Source organism: Abramis brama, assembly GCF_963993115.1.
Source record: "Abramis brama genome assembly, chromosome: 1".
NCBI classification, from domain to species: Eukaryota; Metazoa; Chordata; class Actinopteri; order Cypriniformes; family Leuciscidae; genus Abramis; species Abramis brama.
The window spans coordinates 13,426,248-13,440,262 of NC_139963.1; the positions used below are offsets into that span (position 1 = coordinate 13,426,248).

Here is a 14,015-nt window from a genome sequence, read left to right on the forward strand (position 1 = left end):
TTGAATGAGGTTTCAAGCAACGAGCGAGTCTGTCAAAAATGGCCTAGTCATGTCCTCCAAAATATGAGGAAAATTATATTTTTCAATTTATTTTTCAACTTTTGATGTCAAAATGAAACGTGACCTGTGTCTGTTCAGACTAATCTTAATCTTTTTTTTTTTCCAAGACTGGTCGTAACTTTTTAAAATAAGTTACATAAAAAGGTAGATTGGTCTAATTTGAAAAGTAATTTTGCAAGTCATAATTTTGGAAAAGTAAGACTAGTTCTAGTTCTACCAAACTAGTTCTCAAACTAGACACAATCCAAGTTCATGCAACTGGCTGCAGATTTATTTATTTTTTGCCAATGTTGATCCAACCTTTAGACAAACGTGAAAACATCTTCAAGTTCTATTAATTATTCACAAGCAAATAAATCCTTGCCACTGAAAAGTGAACTGACACATCACCACAGTTTATTAATATTCATGACTTACCGCACAAATCCTTCTTCGTAGTAGGTATCGTAATTTCTCCTCTTCCACTGAGAGAAACTGGTAAACACAATAATCCGTTTGTCCAGGAATCCGAGGGCTGTTTTCACTCTGAAGAGGGATAATTAGGGGGTCTCCATTCAGCAGTGACTGTGGGCTCAGTCGAGCGTTAAACTCGTTTATTTCGAGCAGTTTCCCGCAGAGAGGAAGACAATGACATGATTAAGGTGTAATTTCAGAAGTGCCTAATAATAGCACGAAGCCAGATTTAATGAAAAGGTACTCATTTTCTTATGTGCAGCAATAAAACTGAAGACAAGTGTGAGATGAGAGATCTACGCGACCCATAATGCAGCATAAATGTGACAGCTAGAGCACAAATTCCCATTCAGTTTATCTATTAAGTAATTGATTTTCAGTAACAAACACTTCCTCTGAGGTTAAGCGATGATTTATCCTTCTGTAGAAGTCAGTGTGCGAACTTCACCTTTGCAAAGGTGTTTAAAAAGCCGAATTCCCAGTGAAGAACTACAATACCCATAATCCTGAAGCGAGATCCACCAATCAGAAAACTCCATTACTAGACTGCATTAGTGCCCGCCCACTTTCATAGTGGCGTTGATTCCGTAAGTGTTTTTTCCCATAGAGATCTTTTTGTAATTCTTCATTAAAGCATTATAAGCCATGAACCAAACCAACCAGCATTGCGAATGACAACCGAATTTCAGAGTGATGTAAAATATCAAACTATTTATTTAAAGTTGCTGATTATATCAATAAATAAATATATTTTAAGTTTATTGCAAATTGCATTTATATACAAACGTTTAAGCATTTTGACAGAGTGGAAGCGCCTTGCAGGCTCTTCTGGTACGATTTGCTCACCGCAACTCTGATTGGTGGAATTTTCTGTAGAGCATCATGGGAAATGTAGTTTTTCACCATTAATTCAGCTGTTAATTAAACGCATGTTGAAATAATGGGAACAAATGGTTTCAACAAAAGCATAAACCATCATTTAACAACCATGGAGAAAGTGTGATGGTCATTCCCAATGCTAATGAGCAGTTCATGCACTCATAAAAGATGACATAATGACATAAATATTCACTAATATATACTATATACTATACAAATGATGTTTTGAAATCCCTGTGGAGAAAATAAATGAGAAAAATATATACGCAACCGAGGCTACTGAAAAACTGAAGGTTTACCGCTCTATTGAAGACACACAAACTTCCCAATTATGCCATAAATTATTCAGCATGAAGTACTTCTCCATTTTCCATTTGTTCACTTTTAATGGAGTTTTCAATACAGTTCACACTCCGTTGAGTGCATTATAAGCAACTAATGCTACATTACAGTTATTGCGGTCTGTTGCTCGTTCAGATTTCCAACATGAAAAAGCGCTTTTCATCAGTTCATATTCATGTGCAATGTATGCTTAGGCCCTCACGCTACACCTGAGATATACAGCAGCAGCTGCTAGACATGCGGCATCTCGGACATGACAGGGATTGGAGGATCTCCAGGGGTTTGGATTAAGGGATAATAAAGATGGAGATCGCTATCTGTCCTGGACTTTCAAGTGTCTCCATTCTGCCTCGCTCTCACAGCGCTGAATCCTGCTGAAGAAACCCTTGATGAGTCTCTTCGCTTCTGTCTTCACTGTGGGGAAAAAGGAGAAATCATAAAACGCTAATTCAGCACTTGAAAAATGTTGGATTTTTATGAGGTTAGGGATAGTCTCACCTTGGACTCGATTTGCAGTTTTTCCTTCAGTGAGAAGATGGGAGAGGAAACGTGCAAAGGATTTGAACAAATCCTGTCGGGGAAAAGGTGCAAAACTGAAGCTTTCATTCTAATATCTTACTTTGTACGTGTTTAACATTTGAATGGAAATGATCACCTTGTTTGCGAATTTGCCCTTTTTGTAGAACGGATCCAGGCATCGGACCACGATATCAGCGGCCTCCTTCAGTGTCACAGGCTTTTGTGAAATCGCAGCCGCATCTCCGTTCATTGTGCCAAACTGCGTCTCCTGCACCACTGGGTCAAAGGTCACTCTCTTGCTGTCCTTCATCACGCGGTTGCGTTTCGCAGGAGGAGATGCCGCTCTCTCCTCACGTGACTGAGGAAAAGAAACAGACTTCTGACATGACAATCAGCTCTCCATAAAGCTCTTGTTAAAGGGGTCATATACATTTTTTAATCATACATTTTTTCCCTAAGGTCAATGTTTCTTCTAATTTTATGGAAGCCCTGAACCGTAAACGTATATAAAAAATATTAAAAAAATTACGAGAATAACGTCTTAGCATTTCAAGAAAAAAGTCGAAATATTTAGAGAATAAAGTCGAAATATTTCAAGAATAATGTCGTAATATTTTAAGAATAAAGTAAAAAAAAAAAAATGTTTTATGTTCAGTGTTGGGAACGTTACTTTAAAAAAGTAATTAGTTATAGTTACTCACTACTTGTTCCAAAAAGTAACTGAGTTAGTAACTGAATTACTATAAAATAAAAGTAACTCGTTACCAGGGAAAGTAACTATTTGCGTTACTGTTAAAAAAAAAAGTTGCTATATGTCAAAGAATTTGGATTTTTTTTTTTTAGCAGTTTTCACAAGTCAGTTGAAATGAGTAGAACAGACAGGTGTTTGTACATAACTTTCGATATTTATTGCATGTCGACAGACAGCAAGAGGTTTATCCTGCACTTCAAGCATTATCTTTGTAAGAAAAGTAAACAGTTACAATATAAAGTGCATTTAACTCTAGCAAATTAAATCAACCGCTCTCAACTTTTTATTAAAAGTTTTATTAATAAAGTAAAGGCATAGAACCAGTTTATTTGTAGTGCACTGACAATAGTTTTATATTTAGTTCATTAATTAAATTAATAAAAAGACCTTGAGATATGTTTGGTAATTGTACCTGAATGAATTGAAAATTAATTTGCTACATTTCAGATTAATAACGTTGTATTTGTTTTCCTTAACATTTTAATTAGCAGTAACTTAAACACTTTGCAGTTTGAATATCCATAAACAAAATTACGGAGTATGTTTTTATGTTTCCACTGTTCGAACCATAGGGTTCGATTGCGTCCGCACCTCACACACGAACGCACGCACGCACACACACACACAAATGTAAACACTTTGCGCCTTTTCGATCGCGCCCGCGCCTCTCTCTCTCTCTCTCTCTCTCTCTCTCTCTCTCTCTCTGTGGCGCGTGTGCTGGCATGTGTGTAAAAACACTGGCTCTGATTGGCTACCATGAAACACATGACTCTGCCTTAGCCAATCATAATCGCTTAACTCGTTATTAACCCACCTCCTCACTATCTGTGCGAGCCAGGGGTGCGTTCGGATTACACAGTTTATTCAATCAATGCATAGTAACGCAACGAATTTAAAGACCAGTATGGTTAACGGCGTTGTAACGACGGGAAAAGTAATTAGTTAGATTACCCCGTTACTGAAAAAATAACGTCGTTACCTAACGCCGTTCTTTTAAACGGCGTTATTCCAAACACTGTTTATGTTTATAGTTACTATTATGTTTAGATCCATGTCAGAGGCAGTTCGACTTCACAGGCGCATTTAAAAAATAAAAATAAATAAAAAGAACTACGGAAGACTGTATTCTCGTATTTTTTATTTTATTCTGAAAATATGACAACTTTATTTTCAAAATATTATGACTTTAATCTCGAAATATGAAAAATTTAATCATGAAATATTTCGGCTTTACTCTCGGATTAAAGAATTACGGATTTTCTTTTTTTTACGTTGCGGTTCAGGGCTTCCGTATAATATGATTCCCTTGATGAAGAATAAATTGTGATATTACTTGTTTTGGCGATTTTTGTTGGTCGTCAGACTTCAGATTCCCTCTGTTTGGACAAAGAAACAGCGGTTCAGAACACATTGAGAACATTTAAGGCATTTCCTCCATGATGACTGAGACGGTGTGTTCACACTAGTTCAGTTCGCTTGATCCGGACCAAAAAAAAAAAGAAACCGCTACATTTGGTTCTGGTTCGCTTAGCGCTCATCATTTTTAACACCGAACCTACATACAAAACAAAACAAAAAGGACTTTCAAGACTGAGGCCTTGCCCACACTAATACGTTTTCATTTGAAAACACATCTTTTTCCCTTCTTTTTGGCCTTCCGTCCACACTGAGATGGCTTTCTGAAAACGCTCTCCAAAGTGGATACATTTAAAAACGCCGTTTTCACGTTGTTGTGTGGACTGTGAAAACGGAGGCATTTGAAAATGAAGATGCAAGTTTAGTCATGTGATGCATATTGAACCAGTCCTTGATTCTGATTGGTCATCAGACTCGCAAACACGCTTCACTCAACGGTTCTATCACTACACAACACTCCTAGCAACCACATATGATCTCAATAGCTTCAAGAGCTTGTGTGTTATCAGCTCCTATTACCTTACACACGCACACACTGAAAATTTCAGAAAGATGGAGTGACAACATTTATGTAGCTTATGTGTAGTTATCTTCTAATCTAGTCATTGATTAGCATATTCTGTCTTGATAATCTATAAATCATGTTCCGGGGGGCGGGGTTTATGTAAATTTTAGGGTTCGAGAGGTCACTAACCCGGAAGGAATGTCATGTAGTCCTTACCAGCCGTTTGTTGTAGTCCTTAAAATGCGATTTCTGTAAAAGCAAATATCTCCCTTTGCTTTGAACTTTTATGGTCGTAACTTTGCAGATGATGTTTATGCTCAAACAGCAACATTATACACTAACTAAAGTTAGAAAAGTGAAATCATAATCAACCACCCCTTTAATCGAACCAAATCCGCCAAGTGTGAACACACCCTAGATATCAAACAGCTCTGAGAGAGAGAGTCTTCTCCATCATACCGGTCCATGATCGTCTCATTATCTTCTGCAGAGGGACTCGCATGTGCAGCAGTGTCATTCTCTGAAATGCTTTCTACACCCATGGAGGAGTTATTCATCGTTATGAAGTCAGTCAGATCTGGTGAAGGCGAGTGATGGGGAGATCTTTCCTCCTCAGGCTCTGATTTAACACTTCCTCCTTTCATCTGAGAGGCGTCTACTTGCTTTTTCCCGAAATACTGTGATATACAGCGCATGTCTTTGGCTGATTCTGCTAGTTTCTGCTGCTTCTTAGAGAGTTTTTTGCTTGGGCTGCTCAGGGAGGAAGTGGTGCTGGTTTTGGCTTTGATGGGGGACAAGCCGGCGGGTGTTGTTTTAGTGCTTTTCATCTCCTGTGTTTTTCCGGTTTCCTCTTCCTCACAAACGGGGTCCGTGCCGAGCATCTCCTTCTGAGAGTTCAGAAGATCTCCAGCTGTCTGGAACAGGCTGGACGAGCCACGAAATCCAGCGCCCACACGCTTCCTCTTCAGCTGGAATGTGAAGGACAAGAGGAGTACTATTTCAGAGGGTTTCTGTGGATAAACTTCAATTTCTATTATTACTGTTTATGGTCAATCTGAATCCCAGGAAACAAAAACAATGTCCCGCCCCACCATTATTTCAAACTGAATAACCTGTTTTAGTTGTGATGAAATGCTATCACGGAAGATAAATGTGACCCTGGATCACAAAACCATCACAAGTCGCACGGGTATATTTGTGGCAATAGCCAACAATACATTGTATGGGTCAAAATTATAGATTTTTCTTTCATGCCAAAAATTATTGCATTTTTTTTAGTGAATTGAGTGCATTGTGAATGCAGCATAATCGTGAACATAAATGGACAACTTTAAAGGTGATTTTCTCAATGTTTAGATCCCTCAGATTCCAGATTTGTAGTTTTATCTCGGCCAAATATTGTCCTATCCTAACAAACCATACATCAATGGAAAGCTTATTTATGCAGCTTTCATGTGATGCACATATCACAGTTTAAAAAAAAACTACCCATGTGACTGGCTTTGTGGTCCAGGGTCACAAATGTATTGTAAATGCAGATACATGTTAATTGATTAAAGTAAGTTGACATTTGTTAACATTAGTTAATTCTTTAGTTAACATGAACTAACAGACAGATTACGGATGGATGGATGGATGGATGGATGGATGGATGGATGGATGGATGGATGGATGATGTTATGCAATTGTTAATAAATGAAAATAATCTGATAGTTTGAAGTTTAGGCCTGCTTTCAATTATACAATAATGTTGAATGGCAATAATAACTTTATCATTTTAATCAGTATCAGTGATACCGATCATTTTGGCCTTCATTCTTAGTACTTAGTAAAAAGATGTCATTAAACATATTGTTACGGTTCTGTTCTGTTATCTTTTAGGTAACACTTTATTTTACAATGTACTTACCATAGTAATAACAGTAATTTATGCATGATTACATAATTACTATACCTCAACCAAACCTCAGTCCTACCCTAACCCTATAGTTAGTACATGTTGTTAATTAATATTACTCAGTACTTAAATATATAATTACACTAACAATGGCATCTTAAAATAAAGTGTAACCATCTTATATTTTGAAATTCTGTTCCGTTTCCTTTAGTTCCTGTTTCCCCGCTGTGTTTAGTTTCGTTTGGTTACCGACTATCCCCAGCTGTGACTCTCAGTGTATTTATACTCCCCGATACACCCTAATATATACACACTTTTAAATATGCATGTGCATCTGTAAGGACAAACTGTGACTGTCTCACCGAGTAGACTTGAGAAGCTGAAGTGAAGCCGTCTAGATGTTGAGTCAGAGATGATGAAGAGGGGGTCGCAGTGGCTTCAGCAGATTCACACCGTTTCTCCTCAGCTGCACTTTTCTTCATCTCTGACACCTGGAGAGGGTTTCATATCTGTGAACTCCTACTGTTACTGAGAAAGGCTGTGCATATGATGAGCTGAAGATGAATGATTAGCACTCACTCTCTTGAGGACCGCTGCCTTGTACAGGTTTGCTGATTTACTGGCCTTGAATATCTCATGCTCTATTTCTACAGCCTGATCAAGAGCCTCGAAGCTACCGGGAGAAAACAGTCCAGATCACAGAAATTACAATAAATATCACACATGATGGTATTAAATATATTATTTTGCTTATAAACACAAAAAAACACAACAATAGGTAAAACATGAATTGCTGCATCTCAGGAGTATATTAAAATACAAGAAGATGTAGCTTTGAGGTAGTGATGATGAAATCGTGACGTTACCTGTGTGAAAGCTCTGCTGCCCCCCTGTGGCTGGACACACACTCCTGCAGCAGAGACAGGCAGTGCTCTCTGCTCTAAAACACACACACACATCAAGGTTTGAGACACAGTCTGGGCCTCCAGTGCACATGTGTGCCAGTAGAGGGCAGCATTACTCATCTCTCACCGTCTGGGAAACTCATGATGGCAAACCACAGATTTACACCCATTTATCTTGACACAGTGTTGTATTGCTTTGTCTATGAATGATTAAATCCACTAATATTAAAAAATGTAGCACACAAGCAATAAACCGAGCAATAAATGACTAATATTAGTGGTTGATCGATATAGATTTCTCAATGCCGGATGATGATACTGATTTCTGATGCTGTATATAAGACAGTTTAGAGATGCATGTCACATGTACACATAATTACTGAACCACTGACATATATTTCCATTATCATTACTTATGTATCTGTGAATAGGTGATCAAATGATTTGAAAATATAAACTTTTTCACATTAGTTAACATCGACTAACAATGAACAATACTTCTACAGCACTAAGTGTAATAAATGTTGTTTGTTAGTTTATGCATTAACATGTTCTATCTATCTATCTATCTATCTATCTATCTATCTATCTATCTATCTATCTATTGTCTGTCTATATCCATCCATCCATCCATCCTTGTCTTGTCTGTCTATCTATCTTTAATCTATCTGTCTGTATATCTATTCTCTCTCTCTCTCTAAATTTAAAATTTAGGATGTGATGATTTTTTTTATATAAATACCTTCACCGTGAGTCTGGGTATCCTCTGACTAGCAGCATCCTTCAACACGCAATCATCATCTGAGAAAACACCAACAATGTGATGCTTTACACTGACACACTGTCACATTTATTGAATAATAATAAAATTACATATGTACCAACTCAAGCACTGACCTGGTGGAACAAACGTCTCCTTTGCCACATCTGAACCCTATAAACACGCAAACAAAAGAGAAGTTGATGACATGATACAACAACAACAACAACAACAACAACATTTATTTATAAAGCACATTTAAACACAATATAGATTGATCCAAATGCTGTACAAAGCAGGTCTACACTATCAAAAAGCAACAAAAAAAAAACACACACAAAAAAACAACAACAACAACAATTACAGGTTTCCAAAAGCGAAAGAATAAATTTTAGAAAAAAAAAACCCTCTTTATTTTCCTCACAATAACTATTGTTTCCACCTGAACACCAAAGTTACTGTTAGTACTGTAAAATCATAGTAAATGACTACATTTTTATACTACAGAGTAGTGCTTGCCTGTGCAAAACCCACTGCCTATGATTCTGTAATATGACAAAGAACTTGTATCAAGAAAGTAAATGATTTCATGTTCTATAAAGGAGAAATGCCTTCAGTACAGCTGCAGATTGCTCAACTTTATGGGAGAGGCCTCCAACACACAGCTGGAAAACAGATGTGGAGAGAGAGAGAGAGAGAGAGAGAGAGAGAGAGAGAGAGAGAGAGAGAGAGAGAGAGAGAGAGAGAGAGAGAGAGAGAGAGAGAGAGAGAGAGAGAGAGAGAGCGAGAGCGAGAGCGAGAGAGAGAGCGAGAGAGAGAGCGAGAGAGAGAGCGAGAGAGAGCGAGAGGGGGATGTTCTGGCACAGACTCAGACTGAGAGGGTGTGAAGCGAAGCAAGACTGTGGTTAAGCTGTTTCTCGTGACAATGTATCACTGTACTTGCGTGACATTAAATGTGAGCACATTTACAGTAACTGGCATTGCTGTAGGGCAAAAAAATGCCATTCTTTAATGTGAAAAATACATAATTCAAAGGATAGTTTCCATACATCGGGCCCTATCATACACCCGGTGCAATGCAGCGCCGGGCGTGACCCAAGTGTTTTTAGCTAGTTTCAGCCCGACGCAGTTATCATTTTTCACGGCCCTCCGCCACGTTGTTTAAATAGCAAATGCATTTGCACCCATTTGTGCGCTCATGGGCTGCTGGTCTGAGAGCGAGGTGTGTTCTGGCGCATTGTTGGACCGTTGCTACTTTGAGGGCAACTGAAATAGACTGAGCCATTGACCAACTGAAACCTGGTCTAAAGTCAATGGCACATTATTTTATTTTGTTATTTAAAGAGCGCATTAGTAATATGCGCATATAGACGGGTCCACAACACTTATTACACTATTAATTAATATTTCATTAAGAGAATAGTGACAACCCATTTAGACCATGCGCACCGACCATTTTTCCCGCCGTTAAACTAGCAAAAGTGGATTTGGACACGGCCTAAGTGACCATGGTCTTAGATCGTTAAAATTGAGCCCATCATGTTGGTATTCTACTCCACTGCCATTTTTATTACATTTATTTGAATGATTTCTGAAGGATCATGTGACACTGAAGACTGGAGTAATGATGCCTAAAATTCAGCTTTGATCACAGGAATAAATTATAATATACAATATATTCACATTGAAAACAGTTATATTAAATTGTAATAATATTTCACAATATTACTGTTTTACTGTATTTTTGCTCAAATAAATGCAGGCTTGGTGAGCAGAAGAGACATTTTCAAAAACATTAAAAGATCTTACTGAGCCCAAACTTTTGAACGGTAGTGTATATCAGTATTTACTGAGAATGTAATGAGAATCGCTACTGAGAATACTAGGAATTTCAAAAAAACCTGTAAAATTAAAATAACTGGACTCGTTACACTGCATCCTCACCATCTGCGATCCAATAAGACTCCAGCGACAAGCCTTTTTGTCAACGCTGAAACCAATAACGCTGCACGACGACACAAACTATAACAACCAATGGAGTTTGTACTGTTATTACTTCTATGACAAACTCTTGTGAAACTTGTTATACTGTATAATATTCAATGTTTTTCAATCTTCCACATGTTTGATAATGATGAAAATTATGAAATGTGAAATTTTCATGAGATTCCCTGATTTTGCAAGTAGTGTTTCTGCTGGCCGTGTGTTCACCTTTCTCAGGTTCATCTGCTTCTTGAAGAGGTTTCCGAACTCTTTCTTTCTCTTTTCTGAGTCATCTTCCTCATCGCCCCATTCCTCATCACATCTGAACACACACACACACACACACACAGAGAAGCGCTCTCAGTCTCCACAGACTCAACTGCCCTGACTCGTACTGCTGCTTAAGTAACAGATCAGCTGACCTCTCAAACCCGTAACCCTTCCTGCCTCCGGCGTAGAGTTCGGGATCGAAGCCGAACGGTCCCCTGGGCACGCTCTGGGCCGGGCCGGTGCTGGTGCTGGTGCTGAGGGCGGCTGCTCTCGCCAGCTGAGCACGCACCAGTTTGGGGTCACGGCAGAAGTCACATGACCCAGCGCAGTTGGGCTTCTGATTGCCAAAAAACTGTGAGATGGTGGCGTGTCTGCACCTGGAAATCAAGAATAATGGAACGATTAAAAGGAACCAAACAATGTATGTCATTATTATCTTAATTTTGGGGATTTTTTTCTGAATGAAAATGAAATTTCACTCTCTGCCAGTAGGTGGCGCTTATGGAGCAGCAGAAATATAGCGGTTACCCTGGTAAACACAGCTGAATTTGATAGTACTGTGCAGTTTTTTGTAAAATACTAAGGGATAATGTACATTCAGCCGGTTGTTATCTAAGAATAAAAAGCGACTGTAGTATCCCAGATGAGCCTGCGTTATCTGTTTTCAGCTGCTGTTATTGGGGAATAACTTACCACTGGATGGCGCTATTGACCAATCAGAATCAAGTATTCCACAGAGCCGTCTGATAACAAACAATATTTTACACTACGGTTGATGCGCTGGGCAGCCATTTTGGATTCTGAAGTTGGGATTGTTGCAGTTCCTTGAGTTTCCCAGTCGCAACTCTGACTAAAAGTTGTTAAAAGCATTCCAGTTTAAAGTTCCTACTGGGAACTAGGAATGTCCTACTTCCGAGGACAAACAGAACACTCTATAAGCAATCGCTTGGCATAAATGTGTGGTATTCATTGACTGCGAACTGCTCTGAAATGCATCACTACACTACTGATAAAACACAATGGACCTTTCTTGCCCACAAAATTACACCAAAATGTCACTAATGGGACCTTAGAATGTCTGAGAAGAATTTTTATTTCAACAAACTTTGAGCACCGTTAAAAGCCAACAGGCTCCTTCTGACTGACTGAAAGTGTTCAGTTCAGTATTACTTTAGAAAAACCAGTGCTATTATATCTTATTCCATATTCATTTGTTTTATCTTTGTACTGCCAGTTTTGTTTTCTCTTCATATTCATATCCTAAGGCCGTGTGTCCACCAAAGCGTTTTTTCACGTGGCTGGCGTGTTTTTTCAATTGTTTTCAATGGGAGCGCCGCGTTTTTAAAACGGCATGAGCGTAGCGAGGCGCTGAGTAGTTTTTTTTTTTCACGCTGAAGCGCCGAGCACTCGCCGTTTTTTACAAGTCGCCGAGAGTTGAAGAATGTTCAACTTTGGGTAAAACGCTGCGCTCATCACTGTCACTTTTCACCCAACCGACCAATCACAGTGGAGGAGGGGCGGGACTAATACCACACCAACCAACTGTCACATTCTAATTGTACAACGACATCAACCAGCAAAGCTAAACGTAAAAAAAATGGATGAAAAATGTATATTGCTGGTCTCTGAACATAGTTGTCTTTACCAGATGACATCCCCGGATTACCACAACGTTAACTTGAAAAACAGTGCTTGGAGGAACATTTCATCGGCGATGGGTCTATCAGGTAAGCGGCAGTCAGCTAGACAGCTGATCGGTAGGGGGCGGGATCAACATTGTAACATTGTAACTGCAAATCGTCAAAGTGTCGACATTTTTAGACAAATTATCTGCGAAATCAGTTACAAGTAAACTGTGCCGCGGATACTCTGTATCATAGCAACGAAGCGTCTCAACTGAAAAAACGCTGTGCGGCCAAAACGCTCTCAAGCGCCCACAGCTGGGCGTTTTTAGCAGAGCGTTGGTGGACACACGGCCTAAAGGACTACAGGCAACTGAACTGTCAACTGTTGAACATACTCAATCAGTCTGACTAGCAAAAAATAGGGTCAAGCCGCAAAATTTTGGCCTGGCAGTCGCTCAACAACATTGACCAACCATCGGCTTGGCTTATCAGGGCCTTTAGACAAACACCCATGTTGGTCACTAGCCATGTTTACATCCAAAGTTGCAAATTTAACTTAAGCGCAAAATTGGAATATCGCATAAAACGTGCGAATAAAGCACCGTTTCCATCCAGTGAGTCAAAGAGAACAAAATCGTCACTTACTGATAAACTGGCGCTAAAAATCCCAAAAATGGAAGATGCTGCAATAGGAGAATAATAATTTTGTATAAATTACTTGCGCCTCAAAACGCGCAGACGAAACGCAATAAAGTTATCTTGCTTCCCGAGGCGGATGCTGCTGTTTGGGAACGCAGTCGTGTGAGACAGTTCTGGGAGGTAATTATGCTGAACCTCTTCGACGACAGACTTTGCTCAGGCATTTCAGAACAACCAAAACAGCATTTCAGCGAGATTGGTCCACTGGTTGGTCCAGTTATGCCATCCCATCACGCAAAGTCACATGACTTTTTGGATGCACATTGAGGAATTTATTCGTTAAATGTGTTTCCATCGTAGTTTATGCGTATGTTTTCTTAATTCTTAAGTTTATCCGACTCAATCGAGCGCATAAGCATTTTCAGAATTGAAGCGCATCTTGGCGTTTCCATCCAGTGCTTTTGTTTATGTGATATCCCAAAATGTGCATAAAAATAAGTGGATGGAAACATAGCTACTGCATGATTTCACTGTACGTACGGGAAACTGTCTCCTTTTGTGTTCCGTGTCAGAAAGAAAGTCACATGGGAGAGTAAATGATAACTTCTGTTTGAAAATGTTCAAGTTTTTGGTGAACAACCCTTAGAACGAAGAAAAGAGGATGTTTTCTGCATGTGTAACGGCTGCGCGCACACACACATACACACACTCTAAAATAGAGACTGCACTTCTCACTTCTCTGAGGTCAGGGTTTCAAGTTTCAGAGTCTGAAATAGCTGGTCTGAACCCCTCTCCCCCCCCCCCCCCCTCCTCAAAACACATTTACATGCCCACTGCCACTGCCACCCAGTGTGTAGTATCACTATTCTCTGACTGTAACCAGTGTTCACTACAACTCACACTGACCACGCTTTTCCCATTAGTGACTTCCTCTGAAGGCATGCACACAGCAATGCTGTCCTCCTCCTCAATGTAGACACTAGATGTCTGAAAGCATATGCAACTTATGGA

The 14,015-nt window shown here is 39.2% G+C and overlaps 1 protein-coding gene across 1 annotated transcript in view; it reads right to left on the reverse strand.

The window, feature by feature from the left end:
• Positions 1-502: 502 nt before the first annotated feature.
• recql5 (RecQ helicase-like 5) overlaps positions 503-14,015 on the reverse strand; it is a 28,823-nt gene continuing 15,310 nt past the window's right edge. The window contains exons 8-19 of the mRNA XM_084118754.1: positions 10,893-11,117; positions 10,699-10,792; positions 8,625-8,661; positions 8,470-8,528; positions 7,689-7,762; positions 7,402-7,495; positions 7,185-7,313; positions 5,385-5,893; positions 4,338-4,380; positions 2,390-2,611; positions 2,233-2,305; positions 503-2,148 (exon numbers count right to left, since the gene is read on the reverse strand). Coding sequence (XP_083974880.1) covers positions 2,048-2,148; positions 2,233-2,305; positions 2,390-2,611; positions 4,338-4,380; positions 5,385-5,893; positions 7,185-7,313; positions 7,402-7,495; positions 7,689-7,762; positions 8,470-8,528; positions 8,625-8,661; positions 10,699-10,792; positions 10,893-11,117 — 1,660 coding nt within the window. The 3' untranslated portion in view covers positions 503-2,047. The remainder of the gene's footprint in view (positions 2,149-2,232; positions 2,306-2,389; positions 2,612-4,337; positions 4,381-5,384; positions 5,894-7,184; positions 7,314-7,401; positions 7,496-7,688; positions 7,763-8,469; positions 8,529-8,624; positions 8,662-10,698; positions 10,793-10,892; positions 11,118-14,015) is intronic.